Source organism: Hylobates moloch, unplaced genomic scaffold (assembly GCF_009828535.3).
Source record: "Hylobates moloch isolate HMO894 unplaced genomic scaffold, HMol_V3 SCAFFOLD_15, whole genome shotgun sequence".
Lineage (NCBI taxonomy): Eukaryota > Metazoa > Chordata > Mammalia > Primates > Hylobatidae > Hylobates > Hylobates moloch.
Genome location: NW_026652290.1, coordinates 3,143,310 through 3,165,266, shown reverse-complemented (window position 1 = coordinate 3,165,266; position 21,957 = coordinate 3,143,310). Strand labels below are relative to the sequence as shown.

The 21,957-nt window shown below is 48.4% G+C and overlaps 1 protein-coding gene across 8 annotated transcripts in view; it reads left to right on the top strand.

The window, feature by feature from the left end:
• Positions 1-3,116: 3,116 nt before the first annotated feature.
• Positions 3,117-21,957, top strand: part of TMEM94 (transmembrane protein 94) — a 42,184-nt gene continuing 23,343 nt past the window's right edge. For 2 of the 8 annotated variants that reach the window (XM_058428818.1, XM_032178708.2), the window contains exon 1: positions 21,607-21,780. In XM_058428818.1, coding sequence (XP_058284801.1) covers positions 21,727-21,780 — 54 coding nt within the window. In that variant the 5' untranslated portion in view covers positions 21,607-21,726. Of the gene's footprint in view, positions 3,225-16,953; positions 17,084-21,605; positions 21,781-21,957 lie in introns of those variants that run through there. The other 6 variants (XM_032178718.2, XM_032178715.2, XM_032178710.2 and 3 more) reach the window with 5 other exon arrangements.

The window sequence follows — 21,957 nt, the reverse complement described above, 5'->3', positions numbered from 1 at the left end:
GTTCTACTTGCTAACTACCTCTTGAACACATTTATTCTTTTTTTTTTTTTTTTTTGTGAGACGGAGTCTTGCTCTGTTACCCAGGCTGGAGTGCAGTGGCATGATCTTGGCTCACTGCAATCTCTGCCTCCTGGATTCAAGTGATTCTCCTGCCTCAGCCTCCTGAGTAGCTGGAACTACAGGCATGCATCACCATGCCCTGCTAATTTTTGTATTTTTTGGTAGAAACAGGGTTTCACCATATTGGCCGGGCTGGTCTCGAACTCCTGACCTCAGATGATCTGCCCGCCTCGGCGCCCTAAAGTGCTGTGATTACAGGCGTGAGCCACCGTGCCCAGTGCTGTTAGTGTATTTTATGTGTGGCCCAAGACAATTCTTCTTCCAACATGGCTCAGGGAAGCCAAAAGATTGAACTCTCTTGAGTTAAGGGAAATGGCATGTGAGGCTGGAGGGGAAGGGACTGAGAACACAGATGGGGAAAAGGAGGAAAAGGCTGTCTTCCTGCAGGAAAATAGAGAGGGAAAGAGAAGTGGATGAAGTAGATGAGAAATCTCCAAGCGAAGGCCTTGGTCTTCTTCCATTAGAATCATCTTGGTACAGAAAGACACGGGAAGCTTCAGAAAAATGAAGGACTGGTACAGCTGCTTGGGGTTGCTCGACAACCAACAAGACATGGTTAAGGGAACTCAGATCTGCAAAGCTAATTCAGGGTGAATTTAGAGTGGGTCCATTGGCATGTTCTGGCTTGAGTGATTTGATTTACTCCTTTAGCAAAATTTTATGGCTGAGGGGACTGACAGAGGAAGTAGTCAGGCAGATGGAGAGTTGCACAGCCCTTGAAACAGGCAGGCATTCAGTGCAATTTCATTGAGTGATATTCATAAAACCCAGTGGAACTGAAAAACCAGTGTGGCCAGAGGGGGCTCAGAGGTTCAAAGTGAAGTGACTATGCTACATTTGTTAATCTTCCAAAGGCAGCCAACTAGATCTTAAGGGGGTCAAGTGGAAAGACGTAAGATATAGGCAGCCTGCTAGCTCAATTTAACAAATGTTAATGGATACAAGGCAGCAAGTAAGGTCATGTGGAAACTGCTAAGATAAGCCAGCTGCCTGCAGGGAGTTTGAGGTCTTACAAAAAGAGCAATGCTGTATAAAGCAGACTTTTGCAAAGGTGGCAATGCAGACACAGAGAAGGAGGCCCAGCATTATATATAGAGAGAGTCAATGACTAAAACCCAGGGAAAGGCTGGGAGTGGTGGCTCACACTTGCGATCCCAGCATTTTGGGAGGCCGAGGCAGGAGGATTGCTTGAGGCCAGGAGTTTGAGACTAACCTGGGCAACACAGCAAGACCCCATCTCTACAAAAAATAAAAAAGTTAGCTGGGTGTGGTGGTTCACACCTGTAGTCCTAGCTACTCAGGAGGCTGAGGTGGGAGGATTGCTTGAGCCCAGGTGTTTGAGGCTGCAATGAGCTATGATGGCACCACTGCACTTGCCAGACTGGGTGACAGAGTGAGACCTTGCTCTAAAAATAAATAAATACGTACATACATACAAGAAAAATGTCAAGGAAGGTAGCATTTGAGGTGGGCCTTTAGGTTGAGTAAGTATTTATTTGCATGCTGGCTTTACTGATAAGAAAGAACCGTCAGGCTGGGTGCGGTGGCTCACGCCTGTAATCACAGCACTTTGGCAGGCCGAGGCAGGTGGATCACCTGAGGTCAGGAGTTTGAGACCAGCCTGGCCAACATGTTCAAACCCTGTCTCTACTAAAAATATAAAAATTAGCTGAGTATGGTGGCAGGCACCTGTAATCCCAGCTACTCAGGAGGCCGTGGTGAGAGAATCACTTGAACCCGGGAGGTGAAGGTTGCAGTGAGCCGAGATCAAGCCATTGCACTCCAGCCTAGGCGACAAGAGCAAAACTCTGTCTCAAAAAAAAAAAAAAAAAAAAAAGAAAGAAAGAAAAGAAAAAAAGAAAGAACCTTTAAAGCAAAGCATAGGGAACCATGTGACGAAGGAGCAGAGGTGGAAAGGTCTCTGTCACGTTTAAAGAATGGTGATTAATCTATGTGGCTGCAGGAATAGTTTAGCCTGTGGGGAGTTAGACCTGGAAATGTATGTCTGAGTCAATTTATGAAGGACTTTGAACATCACGCAGAAAGATTTGGACCTATTTGCAAACGTGAACTATTAGTTTTTGTGTGCAGGGTAGTGACATGATTCTAATGGTGTTTTAGGCAACAGCTAAACTGGGTTATACAAGATTAGGTACTAAAATGCCCTCTTCTTGTCCAGCTGAGAAAGGCATTTTAATTACATAATTAAATTCATGAATGTGGGAAGGGGTTCTTACTTCACAAGGCCAACCTCAGCTCTTTCCCAATTTTATAAACAAGTTTTTGTTTTTTTGTTTTTGTTTTTTTAAACAAGACTTCCAGACTTAGATCTCTGGGAAAAGAGAAATACTGACACAGGCTTGCTTTGTTTTCCCAAGAGAGGTCTCCCAGGCGGTTTCTCTAATTACCTAGAAAAAAAATTTAACTTGTTTTTCCCTTTAGATTTCAGCCGAGCTAGAAGCGGGAGGGGGGAATTGCAGTATTGCCTTAGATCTTCTAGATTTGGTTTGGACGCAATATTCGTCCTGAGGTAGTCCCTCCAAGGCCTCTCGGAGCAGGGAGCCTCCAGGCATTTGTTCAAGGCAACAAGGAAGGAGCTTAGAAGAACTTAAGAGAGGCGGGGAGCTCTGCAAAGGGCTTATTTTAAAAAGAAAGGGAAAAAAGGGGGGGGGCGCCGTCTATCTTTTTAGAATAATTCTGTAGGAAAACGAATCGGAGGTAAAGCCGTGCCCTCTGGTCAGGGTTTCTGGACTAGAAACTGCCTGAGCTTTACGCGCAGGAAAGGACAGTGGCTCTTCACTCTCCCGGCCGCATCACTCGGCGCCTAATTCCGCCAGGCTCCCAGAGGGGCGGTTGCAGCTACAGCCTAGCACTCTGCCTAGCCAATAAGAAGCCAGAATTCCCCCCCATTCTCAAATCCTGACCAATCGGTGGCCTGAACTGTAGCTCTCTGGCCGGCGCCTCTGTTGTCCGGAAGGGAGGCAAGCCCTCTTAGAGTTGCCAGTAACGGACATGGCTGCGGCCCCCGGAGGAGGGGACGTGAAGTGAGGAGGGGGTTGGGAGGGGAGAGGACGCGGGCGAGGAAGACCGGCCCCGGGGCCCCGGTAAGTACGAGAAGGCCCGTGGCCCGAAAGTGGGGAGCAAGGGGGCGTGGGGCTCGGCCTTGCGCGTCCTTTGGATTCTTGGCCAAGGAAAGGGGAGTCTGGGGTCGGCACCCAGAGAACAGCCTGAGGGGATGCCTCCTGAGGGGGAGTCCAGGGACTGGCTCTAGTCTCCAGCTCTTGACCATTGCCCTCCCCTGAGTCTTCAGACTCTTGCTCTCAGTCCTGGATTGGTCCATTGTGGGGTCTCTCGCCAGAAATAAAGAATCTCGCCAACAAAGAATCCCTGCCCCAGGTCTGTCGTGCCTGGGCCCTGGCCCAGAGGGCTCTCAACGCCGACGCCCTGAGTATTTATTTCGAGGCCCCCGGGAGTCCTCATCCCCCGACCTAAATAAAGACCGTTGTCCCGCTTGCGCGCGCTCTCCGCAGCCGCCCGGGGTCCTCGCGCGGCCGTCCCCAGCTGGATGGAGCCGGCCGAGGGGCTCCTGGCAGCTTTCCCTGATCTTGCAGTTTGGAGCGTGCTTTTTTTTCCTTCCGCCTTTCCAGAAGCGTTTTCAGGCTCCTCAGAAGCAGCCATAGGCTCACCATCCATGCCATCGGATAAAGTGATTCCTGTGCAATGCCCTCGTTCCTGTGCCGCACACCCCTGGAGCCCAGGTCTCCCGGTTCCTAGCATGCCACGATGCGGCCCCTGCCCGCTGCCCAGTGCCAGATGCAAGCAAAGCCCTGCTCTTTCATTGGTGTGTCACCGCAGGCTGCACTTTGGCGTTGCCTTGGTCACGTGCTGCTACATCCCACCCTCTCTCCTGAGTTTTTCGGTGGCTCTTGAGGGTAAAAAGGAGGGAGCTCGTTATGGAATCTGTTTTCCTTCTGGTATGTGGGTGTATGCATTGGAGAGAAGGATCTATTTCTCATGATTTATCCAAGATGCTCAGCTTTAGTGACATAGTTGTTATTCCGCAGGTAATCTTGGACGATGGAAGCAGGGAGGGGGCAATTGTTTTTTTTTTTTTGAGACGGAGTCTCACTCTTTCGCCCAGGCCGGAGTGCAGTGGCGCTATCTCAGTTCACTGCAAGCTCCGCCTCCCGGGTTCACGCCATTCTCCTGCCTCAGCCTCCCGAGTAGCTGGGACTACAGGCGCCCGCCAACACGCCCGGCTAATTTTTTGTATTTTTAGTAGAGACGGGGTTTCACCGTGTTAGCCAGGATGGTCTCGATCTCCTGACCTCGTGATCCGCCCGCCTCGGCCTCCCAAAGTGCTGGGATTACAGGCGTGAGCCACCGCGCCCGGTGGGGAGGGGGCAGTTTTAACATTTTCATTTTGCAAATGTGGAGATTGTTCGGAGAGGCAAGGCCAGGGTCACCTAGAGCCAAACTAGAATCCGAAAGTCCAGGGGCTTGAGTTCTTTATCCACTAGACCTAGTTGTTTCCTAGGTGTGACCTGAGGAGATCAAGTTCCCTGACTCCCCTGAGCTCTTGCAGGGTGGCTCTGGGCATTAAAAGTGATGGGCATTAAAAGTAGGATCCTCCTATGCTTCCTGGCAATTACTAGGGTCTTCATGCCTGGTTTGCATTCATTAACTTTAAGAAGCCAGCAGGTAGTTCTCTGGCAGACTTCTTGTATTAATATTTATTGTAGTCTCTGTCTGTATTGGGGGCATAAATTATTTTAGTGATTCTCAGGGCAGCGAGAGGCAGAGTAGGAGGAAGGTATGCCTCTTCCTTGGTTTTTGGGAACCATTACACTGTCATTAGAGATGTTGTCAACAGGAACGCGTTGCATACAGAAACAGCGTGGAGGCAGAAAAAGATTGAGAGCCATTGAGGAGAGAAGAAATGGCACTGTGGTATCTCTTTATAGTACTTTTGGCAAAAGAAGAGGTGATCTTGGTATTCTAGAGAGGTAGTTTAAAAAAAATGTTAGCTCCTGAGGCAGAACTAAAAGAATACAAATAAATAAAAAAAATTTAAAGCAACGGCACTAGTAAGGTTCAAAAGAGTCAAAACAATGCCTGTAATCCCAGCACTTTGGGAGGCTGATGTGGGAGGACTGCTTGAGCCCAGGAGTTTGAGATCAACCTGGGCAACACACTGACAAGAAAACCAAAAAATTAGCTGGGCATGGTGGCATGTGCCTGTGTTCCCAACTACTTGGGAGGTGGATGGCAGAGGATCGCTTGAGCCCAGCAGGTCGAGGCTGCAGTGAGCCGCGATCATGCCACTGCACTCACTCCAGCCTGGGCAACAGAGCAAGACTGTCTCAAAAAAAAAAAAAAAAAAAAAGAGTCATGGAATCAAAAAGTTTGAAGATGACTGTAAAGATCAGAGCACATTAAAATGTAGACTATGGTTAACCCTAGAACAGGAGACAGCACGTTCAGATAAAATCCTCAAACATTGCAAGTCCTAGCTGCTATGTTAGCTCTAACTTCCTTGCTCACTGGTTCTCTTTGTCAAAACTGCAAACAGGGAAACTGGTGGATACTGTGGAGCAGTGCATTTACCAGGGAGGTGAAGTACAAACCATCTTGTTCATCATCAGCCCCCAAATAATCGAGAGTTAACTGCCCTTGAACCACCGGACCACCATGCCCCTTGTTTGTGGTGACTTGACATCAGATGAGACTGGGAGAGCCAGGCCTGGACAGTGAAATGGAAGAGAAACCCCATGGCATTTCTGTTTTGAGAAGTTGCTAGGTAGTGCCAGCTCCTAGTGCTGAGAACCAGCCTTTTGGAAACCTTAACTCCTGTAGAAACTAATGAGAAATGAAGGTTGTGATCGTCCTGTTCCTCCCTGCTGCTCTCTCCCTAAGTTGGGCTTGAGAAACAGTTTCTACAGGAGAGGGAGGAGTCCTAATGTAAATACTACCTACACCCAAGGCTTTATGTATTTAGCTTAATCTGATGAATCAAGTTGAACTCGTACCATAGCAGTCCAGGCCTGAACGCCACAAAGCCTTCAAGTCCATTCCTGGTGTTCAAGTGAGAAGGTTCCGGGTCAGGCGTGGCAGTGGTTGGTAAATATGTGTCAATATTTCTTATCTTACTGTTGTGTCAGTGTTGTTTTTATGATGGTGTCTTTCTTTACCAAAGTGACAGGATTTAAAAATATTGTTTAAAGCCCGTTTCCAAGCAAGCCTGGGTTTGTTTATAGCAGCACAGGTGAACTAGAGGGTAGGCCACGGCTGAAACAGGAATGCTTTTCTTCTGAGCAGACCCGCCAGCCAGAGTGTGTGGTTTGGTGATCAGGGGTTTGTGTAATAATAAGCTTTGCCTGTGGCCGCTGAGACGGTAATAAACAGTATGGGTCACATGGCATGACAAGTAGGTTAAGGGCCAGATTTAGACACTGATGGCCTGCGTAAGGAGGAGCAAACAACACACTGCTTGCTTTGGGTTTCTCTAGCTCCCAAGGCCAGAAGTGATGGGAGAGGTGTGAGGGGTGTCAGAGAGAAGAACCTTGAAAGGCTTAGAGTGGTATTTGAGGAACCAGAAATTTTAGTGTGCTATAATTAAATGAACCCAATTTTCATAACTTCAAGGGCTTCTTGAAAAAGAGGTTCATGGTACCAGTCTTGCTTGGTAGGGAGGTGAACAGAAAAATACTGGGAAACACTTAAAAAAGACGTATGCTGGACAAAGACTCAAAGGTGTACTCAAAGAGTGTAAACCTTCGTTACGTTGACATGAAAGCCAAGTGGTGAATGTTGCTTAGCTATAAGGCAGAGCCTATTGCAAATCAGAATCAGGAGTTGCTGATTTTTTTTTTTTTTTTTGAGACAGAACTTGCTCTGTAGCCCATGTTGGAGTGCAGTGATGTGATTACGGCTTACTGCAGCCTTGATCTCCTGGGCTCAGGTGATCCTTCCACCTTAGCCCCCTGAGTAGCTGGGACCATAGGCACGTGCCACCACACCTGGCTAATTTTTGTATTTTTTTACAGAGACAGGTTCTTGCCCTGTTGCCCAGGCTGGTCTCAAACTCCTGTGCTCAAGGGATCTGCCTGCCTTGGCCTCCCAAAATGCTGGAATTACAGGCATGAGCCATCGTGTCTGGCCAGAAGTTGCTGATTTTTAAAATTACGGAAAAAAATGCCTAGTATAACATTTTCCATTGTAACCAGTTCTGTGGCATTAAGTACATTTGCATTGTTGTACAACCCTCATCACCATCCATCTCCAGAACTTTCTTATTTTCCCAAACTGAAACTCTGTCCCCATTAAACATTTAACTCCCCATTTCCCCCTGCTCCCACCCCCGGCAACCATCTTTCTACTTTCTGTCTCTGTGATTTTGACTATTCTAGAAACCCCATATAAAAGGAATCATACAACATTTGTCCTTTTGTAATGGGCTTTTTTTTTTTTTTTTTTTTTTTGAGACAGAGTTTTGCTCTGTTGCCCAAGGCTGGAGTGCAGTGATGTGGTCTCAACTTACTGCAATCTCCGCCTCCCGAGTTCAAGCAATTCTCCTGCCTCAGCCTCCCGAGTAGCTGGGAATACAGGTGCACACTACCGTGCCTGGCTAATTTTTGTATTTTTAGTAGAGCCAGGGTTTCGCCATGTTAGCCAGGCTGATGTCGAACTCCTGACCCCAGATGATCCGCCTGCCTCGGCCTCCCAAAGTGCTGGGATTACAGATGTGAGCCACCGTGTCCGGCCTGAAGTTGCTGATCTTTTAAAGACAGACTGGAGCCGGGCGCGGTGGCTCACGCTTGTAATCCCAGCACTTTGGGAGGCCGAGGCGGGCGGATCACGAGGTCAGGAGATCGAGACCACGGTGAAACCCCGTCTCTACCAAAAATACAAAAAAAAAAAAAATTAGCCGGGCGTGGTGGCGGGCGCCTGTAGTCCCAGCTACTCGGAGAGGCTGAGGCAGGAGAATGGCGTGAACCCGGGAGGCGGAGGTTGCAGTGAGCCGAGATCGCGCCACTGCACTCCAGCCTGGGCGACAGAGCAAGACTCCGTCTCAAAAAAAAAAAAAAAAAAAAAAGACAGACTGGATACATTCACATGGTTTGAAAATCAAAAGGCACAAAAGTATATGTATTCAAGGGCAGAAAAAAGTATAAAAAAGAATTTTTTTAAAAAAGTATATATAGTAAAAATTCTCCTTCCTGCTCCCAAACATTCCCAAGCCACTCAGTTCCAATTTATTAATTTTTCCTTTTGTGGATTGTGCGTTTGGTACTGAATCTAAGAAATGTAACCCACAGTAGGCCGGGCGCAGTGGCTCACGCCTCTAATCTCAGCACTTTGGGAGGCCGAGGTGGGCGGATCACAAGGTCAGGAGATCGAGACCATCCTGGCTAACACGGTGAAACCCCATCTCTACTAAAAATTAGCTGGGCGTGGTTGCAGGCGCCTGCAGTCCCAGCTACTCGGGAGGCTGAGGCAGGAGAATGGCGTGAACCCGGTAGGCGGAGCTTGCAGTGAGTCAAGATCGTGCTACTGTACTCCAGCGTGGACGACAGAGCAAGACTCCGTCTCAAAAAAAAAAAAAAAAAAGAAAAGAAACGTAACCCACAGTCACAAAGATTTTTTCCTATCTCCTATATAAGTTTTAGTTTTTTTTTGTTTTGTTTTTGTTGTTTTTTTTTTTTTGAGACAGAGTCTTGCTCTGTCGCCCAGGCTGGAGTGCAGTGGCACGATCTCCGCTCACTGCAAGCTCCGCCTCCCGGGTTCACGCCATTCTCCTGCCTCAGCCTCCCGAGTAGCTGGGACTACAGGCACCCGCCAAAATGCCCGGCTAATTTTTTGTATTTTTAGTAGAGACGGGGTTTCACCGTGTTAGCCAGGATGGTCTCGATCTCCTGACCTCGTGATCCGCCCGCCTCAGCCTCCCAAAGTGCTGGGATTACAGGCTTGAGCCACCGCGCCCGGCCCATTTGTGGTAGTTTTATACAGTAGTTTTTGAACCTAAGTGCAGGACTTAATATTTTTTCCAGTTAAACTGAACCCCTTTGATTTGGCCCATCACTTCAGCCTGTTGAGAGCTTCTTGGATTTTGATTTTGATCTCCTTTCCAGGTTTATGCTATCCAAGAATTTGATTAGCATTATACCATCTGTTTTCTCACCCAAGTCATTGATAAAAATAATTGACTATGATGCCACCAAGGACGGAATCCTACAGGTTGCTATTGAAAATTTCCCTCCAGCTTACACAGATCTATCAATTAGTACCCTGTGGGCACAACTATTAAACTGAATACAGATCCACCTAACCGCATTTTTGGTGTGTTGGGCATGGCTAGCTTACAAGCACAGCTAATGAAGATTGTGCTAGAAGGGATTAGAAGGACAGCCGACTCCTCATCTTGCCCTCGACCTGAGCCTCGGGCTTCCACTTAGTTCTTTTTGACCTTGTTTCTGAGCTTGGCAGCAGGAGGCATCCACCCCTTTGTCTTTATGGCTACTGTTGCCACCTTTGTCTAGACACTTGGCATGGCAAACCAAGATTATCGTCATTTTCTTCTAACTCTTCTGCCTATAATTTCTTTCCTTTTCCTTCTGATCCATTTTCTGCCCTCTTAAAATACTGAGAACAGCCTGGGCAACATAGACCCTGTCTCCAAAAAAAAAAATTGTCAGGCGTAGTGGCACACACCTGTGATCCTAGCTACTCGGGAGGCTGACGTGGGAGGATCACTTGAGCCTGGGAAGTTGAGGTACAGTGAGCTGTGATTGCGCCACTGTACTCCAGCCTGGGCAATAGGGTGAGGCCTTGTCTCAAAAAAACAAACCTGGGGCCTACTCAGAAACCCAGACTCTTCAGTGACTCCTCAGAGCCTCTCCATTTTGGCCCCTTATCCCTGTGTATTTTTTCATTTTCTTACTTTTTTTTTTTTTTGAGATGGAGTTTCACTCTTGTTGCCCAGGATGGAGTGCGATGGCATGATCTCAGCTCACTGCAACCTCTGCCTCCTGAGTTCATGCGATTCTCCTGCCTCAGCCTCCCAAGTAGCTGGGACTACAGGCACGGTCGGCTGATTTTTGAATTTTTAGTGGAGATGGGATTTCTCCATGTTGGTCAGGCTGGTCTCGAACTCCCAACCTCAGGTGATCTGCCCACCTCGGCTTCCCAAAGTGCTAGGATTACAGGCATGAGCCACTGCACCTGGCTGTTTTTTTTGTTGTTGTTAGAGACAGGGTCTCACTCTGTTTCCCAGGCTGGAATGCAGTGGTGTGATCATAGGTCCCTGCAGCCTTGAACTCCTGGTCTCAAGATCCTCCTGCCTCAGCCGTATTCTCAGTCTTTTTCATTTTAGTCATTCTAATGGGTGTGTATTGGTCTCTCACTGTGGTTTTAAATTTTTTTGTAAGACAGGGTCTTGCTATGTTGCCCAGGCTGGTCTCCAACTCTTGGCCTCAAGTCATCCTCCTCTGTCAGCCTCCCAAAGTGCTGAAATTACAAGTGTGAGCCACCATGACTGGCCTTCTCATTGTGGTTTTAATTTTTGTTTCCCTAATAATTAATGTTGACCATCTTTTCATATTCATATTGGCTGTTTATATATCTTGTGAAATGTCTGTTCAAATCTCTGCCTGTTTATTATTTATTTATTTATTTATTTATTTATTTTTTAAGACAAGGTCTCACTTTGTTGCCCAGGCTGGAGTGCAGTGGCGAGATTATGGCTCACTGCAACCTCCAACTTTTGAGCTCAAGTGATCCTCCTGCCTCAGCCTCCCAAGTAGCTAGGACTGCAGGTGTGTGCCACCATGCCTGGCTGAAATCTTTGCTCATTTTAAAATTGGGTTGTTGGTCTTGTTGCTGAGCTGTAAGAACTATTTATATATATATACGTGTGTGTGTATATATAGAGATATATATATATATAGTGTGTGTGTATATATAGAGATATATATATGTGTGTGTATACACACACACGTATATATATATCATATATACACACACACGTATATATATCATATACACACACGTATATATATCATATACACACACGTATATATATATACACATATATATACACATATATATATGTATGTGTGTATATGTATATACATATATTTTTTTAATCCCAAAGACTTCAAAACTACTTTTGCTTTTTGAGACATGATTTTGGTATGTTGCTCAGGCTAGACTCAAACTCTTGGCCTCAAGTGATCTGTCTGCCTCAGCCTCCCGAAGTGCTAGGATTATAGGCATGAGCCACTGTGCCCAACCTCAATTTTTTTATGGCATATTTTGAAGAGTGGAAATTTTATTTTTATGGAACAATTTATCAGTTATTTTTTATTTATTTGTTTGTTTTTTAGAGGCAGGGTCTCACTCTGTTGCCTAGACTGGAGTGAAGTGGCACAATCATAGTTCACTGTAACCTTCAACTCCTGGGCTCTAGTGATTCCCCTACCTCAGCCTCCCAAGTAGTTAGGACTATAGGCATGCTCCACCAGACCTGGCTAAAGTTGCTTTCTTTTATGGTTTATGTTTTTTATGTTTTAATAAATCTTTGCTTATCCCAAGTTACAAAGATTCCTGCCCCCAGCCCTCCTGCATATTTTCTTCTGGGAGTATTATAGTTTTAACCTTTATGTTTAGATGTGTGATCTGTTTTAAGTTAATTTTTGTATATGGTATGAAGTAAGGGTCAATATATGTGAATCTAGTGCTAGACTCTCTGTTCTGTCCCATTGATTTGTATGCCTCTCTTTGTATCAGTACCACATGTTTTGATTACTGTAGCTGTATGTTAAATCTCCAAATCAGGTAGTGTAAGTCTTCAGAATTTGTTTCTCTTTTCAAAATTGTTTTGCCTATTGTAGGTCCTTTATCTTTCCACCCAAATTTTAGAATCAGCTTGCCAATTTCTATGGAAGTCCCAGCTGGGACTTTGATTAAGATTGTATTGAGAGGCTGGGCGCGGTGGCTCACGCCTGTAATCCCAGCACTTTGGGAGGCCGAGGCAGGTGGATCACCTGGGATCAGGAGTTCAAGACCAACCTGGCCAACATGGTGAAACCCCATCTCTACTAAAAATACAAAAAATTAGCTGGCTGTGGTGGTGGACACCTGTAATCCTAGCTGCTCAGGAGGCTGAGGCAGAAGAATCGCTTGAACCCAGGAGGCAGAGGTTGCAGTGAGCTGAGATTGTGCCATTGCACTCCAGCCTGGGCAACAAGAGTGGGAAAAAAAAAAAGATTGTATTAAATCTATAAATTAGGGGATAATTGCCATCTTAATACTGAGCCTTCCAATCCATGAACATTGTATATTTCCCCATTTATTTAAGTCTTCTTTAATTTTTCTCAGCAGCGTACAGGTCTTACACATATTTTTATTAGAATAATTTCTAGGGTTTTTTTTTTTTTTTTTTTTTTTTGAGACTGAGTTTTGTTCTTGTCACCCAGGCTGGAGTGCAATGGCATGATCTCGGCTCACTGCAACCTCTGCCTCCCAGGTTCAAGTGATTCTCCTGCCTCAGCCTCCCAAGTAGCTGGGATTATAGGCGCACACAACCACGCTTGGCTAATTTTTGTATTTTTAGTAGAGATAGGGTTTCACCATGTTGTCCAGGCTGGTCTGGAACTCCTGTCCTCAGGTGATCCACCCACTTCAGCCTCCCAAAGTGCTGGGATTACAGGTGTGAGCCACCGCGCCCAGCCATGCTGCTTTTATACTGTTATAAATGATATTAACATTTTTATTTTCTGATATTTGATTATAGTATATAGAAACATTTATATTTTGTATTTTGATCTTATATTCTGCAACTTTGCACCTTTATTTGTTTAGTATGTTATTTGTAGATTCCTTGGCATTTTCTCCATATACAATTGATCTTGTCTTCTGCAAATAAAGACAGTTTCACTTACTTCTTTCCCATCATTATGCCATCCATTTATTTTTCTTCCACCTTGCTTTTGAGTCCTTATTCTTCACCTAAGTGGCACTCAGTGCATATTTTTTGCTTGCTGCTGATAGTAATGGCAGTTGTTTATTGAGTACCTACTATATGTCAAATATTATACTAGACCCCCTGCATATACTATTTTTCATAATTCTATAGCTTCTCTGTGAAATAGATATTGTCATTTCCATTCTATGAACAAAGACACTGAGGCTCAGAGGGACAAATAATTTGCCAAGGTCATTGGCGTTTGAGACATACTGGAGCTGGGATTTGAACCCAGGGATATTTGGCTTTGAATCCTGTGCTTTTTTTCACAATGGGCTAGGAGCAGAACTGGCCCTTTAAGGACCCTGCTACGGGTTTCAGATCAGACAGTTAAGAATGGCTGTCTCCCAGAATCCCATGTATGGAATGATGGGAAAACAGAGACTCTTAGAAAAATGTCCTGTTCCTGGCTGCCCTCTCTGTACTGCTGTGGTTCCAGCTGGCCACAGAGTGATTTTGCTTTTGCAGCGTTGGCAGAAGGAGTTAACAGGCGCAGTCCCCATCTGGCTCCTGGTGTTTTTCCCTGTGTGGCAACGATCTCATCCAGCCCCTCCTGGGATGGGGTGTCATGGGGACCTCGAGCTGCAGTCGTAAACAGGACTGGGGCAGCCTGAGTCAGACAGTGGCCTTGGGGAGGAGTGGATTTGGTCCCTCAGGATCCCATTTCAGTTGGCTGCCAAAGACTGAATGTCACTGCATTGCAAGGCCACTTCCAGTGTCACTGTCTGTATCTGAGCCTTTGAGACTGGCTCAGCTTTGAAAGGCAGGGGTGGGAGAGACGTGGTTGCTCAGCCTAGGGCACCAGCATGGGTGCCACCCTGAGAGAAATTGGGCGGGGTTTTGTAGTGGAGTTGGTGGCAGAACCTGGGCCTTCTGGTTGGGTCCTCCGGACACAGCTTTTATTGTTTCTTGACAGCTTTTTTCTGGGTCAGTTCTCCTGGGTTTCTGCCTGGCACCCCTTGACAAGGCTTGCTCCTGGCCCCCGAAAGAGCTGTCCTAGTCAGTAGGTTAGTGCTTTCTCCAAGAGGAGTCGCTTGGCATCAAACCAGATTACTCAGTGTCACTCTTTACTCAAACACACCCTGGTCTGAGATCATTAGAGTGACGGCTGCCAGGACGGGAGGGTGAGGGCTGGTGAGGGTAGGTGGGGAGGTAGGGCTAACCTCATTTTCCAGGTAACCAGCCCGCTTTTGTCGGACCTGTTGTCAAATCGGGCTGCCCATCGTGTGTTCATATGCCCAGGTGCCTGTTGAGCACTGCACTCAGCCACGTGAGGGGCTGTGGGCTTGCACATGTGGTGAGTGTGGCGTCTGACTGCCAGCACGTGGAAAGAAGTCAGTGCCTCGTTCTGGGGATGCAGTGGACGTCCACCCTGCTGCTGTCCCAGCTGACCCCTGATTATCCAACTTATGTATCTAGATTTCACTTGATGTTAAGGCTAACCTCAACCCTAAGTTTTTTTTTTTTTTTTGAGACCGAGTCTCACTCTGTCGCCCGACTGGAGTGCAGTGGCGCAATCTCAGCTCACTGCAACCTCTGCCTCCCAGGTTCAAGTGATTCTCCTGCCTTAGCCTCCTGAGTAGCTGGGATTACAGGCGCCCACCACCACGCCTGGCTAATTTTTGTATTTTTAGTAGAGATGGGGTTTCATCATATTGGCCAGGCTGGTGTGGAACTCCTGACCTCAAGTGATCTGCCTGCCTCGGCCTCCCAAAGTACTGGGATTACAGGCGTGAGCCACTGTGCTCGGCCTTAACCCTAAATTTTTAAAATGCTGACTGGGTGCAGTGGCTCATGCCTGAAATCTCAGCACTTTAGGAGGCCAAGGCGGGCAGATCACTTGAGGTCAGGAGTTCATGACCAGCCTGGGCAACATAGCAAGATCCCATCTCTACCAAAAAAGTAGTGATAATAAATAAAAATGCCAATAAATCCTTTGGGAGGCTGAGGTGGGCGAATCACCTGAGGTCGGGAGTTTGAGACCAGCCTGACCAACATAGTGAAACCCCATCTCTACTAAAAATACAAAAATTACCTGGGTGTGGTGGCACATGCCTGTAATCCCAGCTACTCAGGAGTCTGAGGCAGGAGAATCACTTGAACCCAGGAGGCAGAGGTTGCAGTGAGCCAAGATCATGCCATTGCCCTCCATCCTAGGCAATGAGAGTGAAACTCCGTCTCAAACAAAAAAAAAAGCCAATAAACCAAGCCTTTTCCTGCATGCTGTAATTCGGTGATAAACAGAGTACATATGGAACAAAACACAGTGTGCCTCTGAAAATGAAGGTTGAGGCTGGGCACAGTGATTCACGCTTGTGGCCTGTAGTCCCAGAACTTTTAAGAGGCTGAGGTGGGGAGGATTGCTTGAGGCCAGGAGGTCAAGACCAACCTGGGCAACATAGCAAGACCTCCTCTCCACACAAAATTAAAAAAAATAATAATAGGCTGGGCGTGGTGGCTCACGCCTGTAATCCCAGTACTTTGGGAGGCCGAGACAGGCGGATCATGAGGTCAGGAGATCGAGACCATCCTGGCTAACACGGTGAAACCCCATCTCTACTAAAAATACAAAAAATTAGCTGGGTGTGGTGGTGGGCGCCTGTATTCCCAGCTATACAGGAGGCTGAGGCAGGAGAATGGCGTGAACCCGGGAGGTGGAGCTTGCCGTGAGCCAAGATCGCGCCATTGCACTCCAGCCTGGGCGACAGAGCGAGACACTGTCTCAAAAAAAAAAAAAAAAAAAAGACCAGCCTGACCAACATGGTGAAACCCTGTCTCAACTAAAAATACAAAAATTAGTCGGGGATGCTGGTACATGCCTGTAATCCCAGCTACTTGAGGGGCTGAGACAGGAGAATCACTTGAGCCCAGGAGGTGGAGGTTGCAGTAAGCAAAGGTCGTGCCACTGCACTCCAGCCTGGGCAACAGAGTGAGACTCCGTCTCAAAATAATAATAATAAAGAAAATGAAGGTTGGGCGCGGTGGCTCACGCCTGTAATCCCAGCACTTTGGGAGGCTGAGGCGGGTGGATCACAAGGTCAGGAGTTCAAGACCAGCCTCGCCAAGATGGTGAAACCCCGTCTTTACTAAAAATACAAAAATTAGCCAGGCGTGGTGGCAAGTGCCTGTAATCCCAGCTACTCGGGAGGCTGAGGCAGGGAATTGCTGGAACCCAGGAGGCGGAGGTTGCAACAATGAGCCAAGATCGGGCCATAGCACTCCAGCCTGGGCGACAGAGTGAGACTCCATCTCAAAAAAAAAAAAAAAAAAAAAAGAAAGAAAGAAAATGAAGGGTGAAAGAGAGAAAGTTTGTACCCCTCCAGAATCCTCTCTGTAGCCGTCTCCCTCCTGGTCTCAGAGAGTGGAATTCATCTAGAGCTGACTGCCTGGGGGAAGCTCTGCTGCTCGATGAGGCTGACTCCGTCTGATGGTCAGTGAGTTCAGTACTTTTCCACGTACGATACTGTGGTTTAGATGATACTATTAGGAGGCTGAGGCGGGCAGATCACTTGAGGTCAGGAGTTTGAGACCAGCCTGGCTAACATGGCAAAACCCTGTGTCTACTGAAAAATACAAAATTAGCTGGGCGTGGTGATGCACGCCTATAATCCCAGCTACTCGGAAGCAAGAGAATCGCTTGAACCCAGGAGACAGAGTTTGCAGTGAGCTGAGATCGCGCCACTGCACTCCAGCCTGGGCGACAGAGTGAGACTCCGTCTCAAAAAAAAAAAAAAAAAAAGATGCTGTTGTGTTTCACAGTAGCTGCCTGTTCCAGCAACCTGAGTGATCTCTTTCTTCTTTTTCCCCAGATATTGTGACTGTGACAGACTCACTAGGGTTTGTACATGCTGGGGAGGAGCCTTCCTTTCAGGGGTGACTGCATTCATCTGGGCATGCCTGCAGTACTCTTGGCCCATGGACCTGAAGGAGAAGCACCTGGTAGGCCATATCCTATTACCTTATAGGTGTTGTCTCTGTGTCTCTGTTGAACTCTTTCCTACTTGTTTTTGCCTGGGAGGTCCTTAACTGGGGGCTTTAAACAAAAGTTGAGAGAGGAGGCAAGGCTCTGAGTCTTGGGGGATGCGACTGTGACCTCTTGGCTGGAAAGCACAGACTCACAGACCTATGAATAAAGGATGAAGGTGGACCTATTAACACAACCGCATGGGAGCAGGGTTTCTGATTTAGGTTGGCTCCAAGCCAGTCTTCCACTTCTTGCCCAGGGGTGTGTTATTTAGTTTGTTTGCCCTTTGCTAGGGTGATGTCCTAACCTGCTGAGCCATGCTGAGGGCTGTCAAGCACCCTCTCTGAGGTTAGGGAAGAGCTCCCCAGACTCCAAACACAGCTGCCTAATCAGCCGGTGGTGAGCAGCCAGGTGGCCTGGGCCATCCGTAAGATCGGTCTTCTCCTCCCAGCCTGGCTTGGCCCAGCCTCCATGTACACCATCTCTGGATGGAGGTAGAGTTGTCAATCAGAAAACTGCGCTCCCTTGACAAAGACTGCCCCAGAGGAAGTCCTTTTGTCTCTTGCCTAGCTTCTGCCACACCTTCCTAATAGATCTTTCTGTCTCTGCTCATCTCCACATGGCTGCCACAAAACTGGTCAGTGGTTCCACACCACCTACTTAACTTTTAGTGTGTACAAAGCCCTCCAGAATCCTGCTCCTGCCCATGGATTCGGTGTTCCTAGCCTTCCTGCTTTGACTTTAGCACTAGTAATTACCTCTAAAATGCTTCCCACCCCTTTTTCTGGAAACTTCTTCTGTTCTTTCTTCAAGACTCAGTTTTGGCATCATTTTCTCCAGTTAAATCCTCCTTCCTTCCAGAGGTCCTTCCTTTCAGCATTCATAGTACCTCTACCATTGTACTCGCTATTCTATTGAAATTAACTCATCTCTTCCACTTCATCTCAATATCCCTAGCTCACAGCACCGAGCCTGGCATGTAGCAAGGGCTTAGTACATATTTATTGACCTGAACATCTGAATAGTGATATTCCTTCCAGGAGATCTCGGGAAGGTCTGGAGAGGCAGCTGTGGGTTCACTCCCTGGGCCTCTGCTGGCACCAGGGTGGCTGACTGCTTTCTGTTCAGCTCCAAGCTTCCTGTGTCTCTGGACCAGCTGTGCAATAGGCTTCTGGAATTGAAATCGAAGCAGGTGTGTGTGGCCTCCTCTTCATAGCCACCTCTGAGTGCTCAGCAGATATCCACCTAGCAGTGATTGGCACAGAGGGAAAGCTACACTTGCCTTTCTCCTAGCTGGGAGTAAGGCTGCTGCAAACAGCTGCAAGGGCTCTGCGCTGCTCAGTTCCAAGCAGCACGTCCCCAGATCTGCTGTTATGCAATGGGGTGGCCTGCCTCGGTGAGGCTGAATCCCCCAAAACAGAGACGGTATTGTCTTCTGATTCCAGCCAGAACCACTGAACGCTAGTGCCTAGTGTATGGGGGAAACAAAGTTCTGTATCGAGGGGCTGGCTTCTCTCTCCAGCCTGAGGGAGAAGACTTGAGAACCCAGCTGAATAGCTCTCAGGGACCATTTTTCCTGGAGGGTTTCTCTTTGTCCTCCTCCTCTTTCCGGATAGGTGAGCCCTGACCTGGAAAGCATCATCAGTCATCATTGGCAGTCACATACTGTGGAATGGCAGCTTTGGGTTGGCAGAGCTTTAGGCACCAGGGAGGTGGCCCCTGGCTTAGAGAGGCTTATTGTCTAGTAGAGGAATTGATAGTACAAGCAGTCTGGGCACAATGGCTCACGTCTGTAATCTCAGCACTTTGGGAAGCCGAGATAGGCAGATCACTTGAGGCTAGGAGTTCGAGACCAGCCTGGCTGACATGGTGAAACCCCGTCTCTACTAAAAATACAAAAATTAGCTGGGCATGGTGGCACGTGCCTGTAATCCCAGCTACTTGGGAGGCTAAGGCAGGAGAATCGCTTGAACCCAGGAGGCAGAGGTTGCAGTGAGCAGAGATTGCACTATTGCACTCCAGCCTGGGCGACAGAGCAAGACTGTCTCAAAACAACAACAAACAAAATGGATAGTACAAGCAGTTAAGTAATACGACCTAGTAGGGCCTCTAGCTGAGGTAACTCGTGACTTGTATAAATGGGCTTATAAAGATGATCTCAGCCGGGTGCAGTGGCTCACACCTGTAATCCCAGCACTTTGGGAGGCCGAGGCAGGTGGATCATCTGAGGTCAGGAGTTTGAGACCAGCCTGGCCAACATAGTGAAACCCTGTCTCTACTAAAAATACAAAAATTAGCTGGATGTGGTGGCACACACCTGTAATCCCAGCACTTTGGGAGGCCAAGGTAGGCAGATCACCTAAGGTCAGGAGTTCAAGACCAGCCTGGCCAACATGGTGAAACCCTGTCTCTACTAAAAATACAAAAATTAGCCGGGCATGGTAGTACTTGCCTGTAATCCCAGTTATTTGGGAGGCTGGGGCAGGAGAATCTCTTGAACCCAGGAGGCAGAGGTTGCAGTGAGCCGAGATTGAGATCACACCACTGCACTCCAGCCTGGGGGACAGAGCAGAATCTCTAAAACAAACAAACAAACAACAAACAAACAAAAAAAACAGAAGGTGTCTTGGAGGAGTAGGCTTTGGAGGAGCTGGCACAGTGGTCATTGATGGTAAGAGGGTTGTTGTCCCCTGGCTTAGCTCAGGAGCGGTTTGGCTCTTGATGATTCTCTGCTTCTGATCCATCAGTTCTGTCTCTCCTTCAAAGCCCTCACCCCTGTCCCCGGTCCTCCAGCCCACAGTGGCCCTGCTGTGGCAGTGACAGCCTGGGTTCCTGCTGCTTGGGTGCAGGGCTCTCTTCTCCATTTGCTGAGGTGGGCAGTGTAGGAAGGGAGGAGGGGCCCAGAGAGGGCTGCACTGGGGCCTGCACAGCACACAGGCTAGCCCCTGTGTGCTGTTCTTTCTGGGGCCTGTCACGTAGAAGGGACAGTGTTTGCAGACTCGTAGCTCCCACCAGAGCAGTGCCTCAGGAACAGGAGAGAGGGGACAGGAGTCTTTCTCTTTGGCTACAGCCAGATTGCAGAGCAGCAGCATCCTCACAGTGGCTGGTGTGGAAGCTGACCCCCACTGCCAACCTTTCCTTCTCTCCATGGAGTCTTCCTGTTCTTAACCTCTGGATTGCCCGGGGCCCTCCCTTCTGTTCTCACTCAGCACTCTGTTTGGGGGCCCCACAGGGAGCTGCGCTCATGAAAGGGAATGGGGAGGCTGGCTTGGGCTGCTGAGGCTCCTTCTTCCCTGCAGCTTGAGATGGTGTCGTCTAGGAAACGGAGGGCCCTGGAGAAACATGCTCAGGCTCCAGCTCACACTCTCCAGCTCTGGGACCTGTTAGGCTGTTTCCTCTCCCCTGGGGCGTGTAACCCCATTATAAGGATGGTTTTAGGCAGAGAAGTGTCCCATCCACTCCCCATGCCTTGGCCTCTCCTTCACCCAGGGTGCCCGTGCTGAGAGCATCCTGTATGTCAAACTCGTGGTCCCTGAATGATGCCTCTGGAGCCACGACTCACTCAGGCTCTGCTTGATGCTCTGGCATGTACTGAGGCAAGAGCCCCAGGTATTTGGCCTCCTCTCTGCCTGGGGGATGCAGGGCCTGGGCGTTCCCGGGCAGCCTCATGGGCCCAGCAGCACTTGGGCCGGTGCGTCTGAATGTATTGGGGCATCACCGGCTGCTGGCCTGGCTCTTCCCTGCATGGCTGTTAGGGTCTCCATGCTACCCGGCAGGAAGGTGTTAGAGTCTTCAGAGGCCCTTTGGGCTGGCTCTTCCCTCCCTACCAGATCCTTCCTTCCGCCAGCTGCCTGGCCTTCGGCATTGCCTTCCTAGAAGTCACCGCTCGAGTCTTCTCAGCGGCCAGTCCATCCGTCCCCCTCTACACAGGATGTGCTACTATTAATAACCCACAAGTCCCCTCTTCCCTCCTTCCTGCAGCTGTAACTATGGAAAGGGCTGTTGGCTTGGCTCCATGCTGGGGAGTTGCCATGTGATTTGGGGGCTTCTCATGGATGATGGGCTCACCCAGTGACTTGGGGACAAAGGACAGGTAGTTTGGGAAGAGAGCTGGGATTTGTGTGTCCCAGGGTTCCCCTTGATACTGGCAGTTGTCTTCAGGTTTCTGGGACAGGGGCAGTTTCTCCTCCATCTGTCCCTCTGTCTGTCCATATCCTGGCTGCATGGTGCCCCTCAGCTAACCCACAGTGGCCTCCTCTGAAGAACAGGCCAAGCTCCTGGACATCTGGCAGTGCATCGGACAAACTTTCTCTTCTCAATGCTCCTGTTTCCTCCCTCCTTCTCTTTCCTCTTCTCCCCTCCCTCCCGCCCTTCCAGGGCTGCTGCCTCCTCCTCCCTCCCTGAGTCTGCAGCGTGACTAGAAATAGGCTGAATTAATCAGCAGATTGAAGCTCTGCTCTGCTGCGCCTGATTCTCCGCAGCACCCGGCCCCTTGCTCACACACTCTCAGCTGTCTCCGTCTCTTCTCTCCTCTTCTCTCTCTCTCTTCACCCTCCCCGCTTTGAGGGAGGTGTTGGAAGTTCTTGCAGCTGGCTGCTTGTGGCTCAGGCTCTGGCCCATGCTCTTTAAGCAGGCAGAGCTATGGATGCCCCATCAGGGCAAAGGCAACAAAGTGAGTATGCTGGTGGGGCTTTTACGCTTCTCTTTAAAATGCTGTGTTCCCTGCTTTGTGTGGGAGTCTTCGGGTTAGCGGTTGCTGTGAGAGTCCTGAAGACAATGCAAAATGGGAGGCTGCTTGAATGAGCATGGGTAGCTGGGACCTGGGAAGGGGATTGGGAATGAGAGCCAG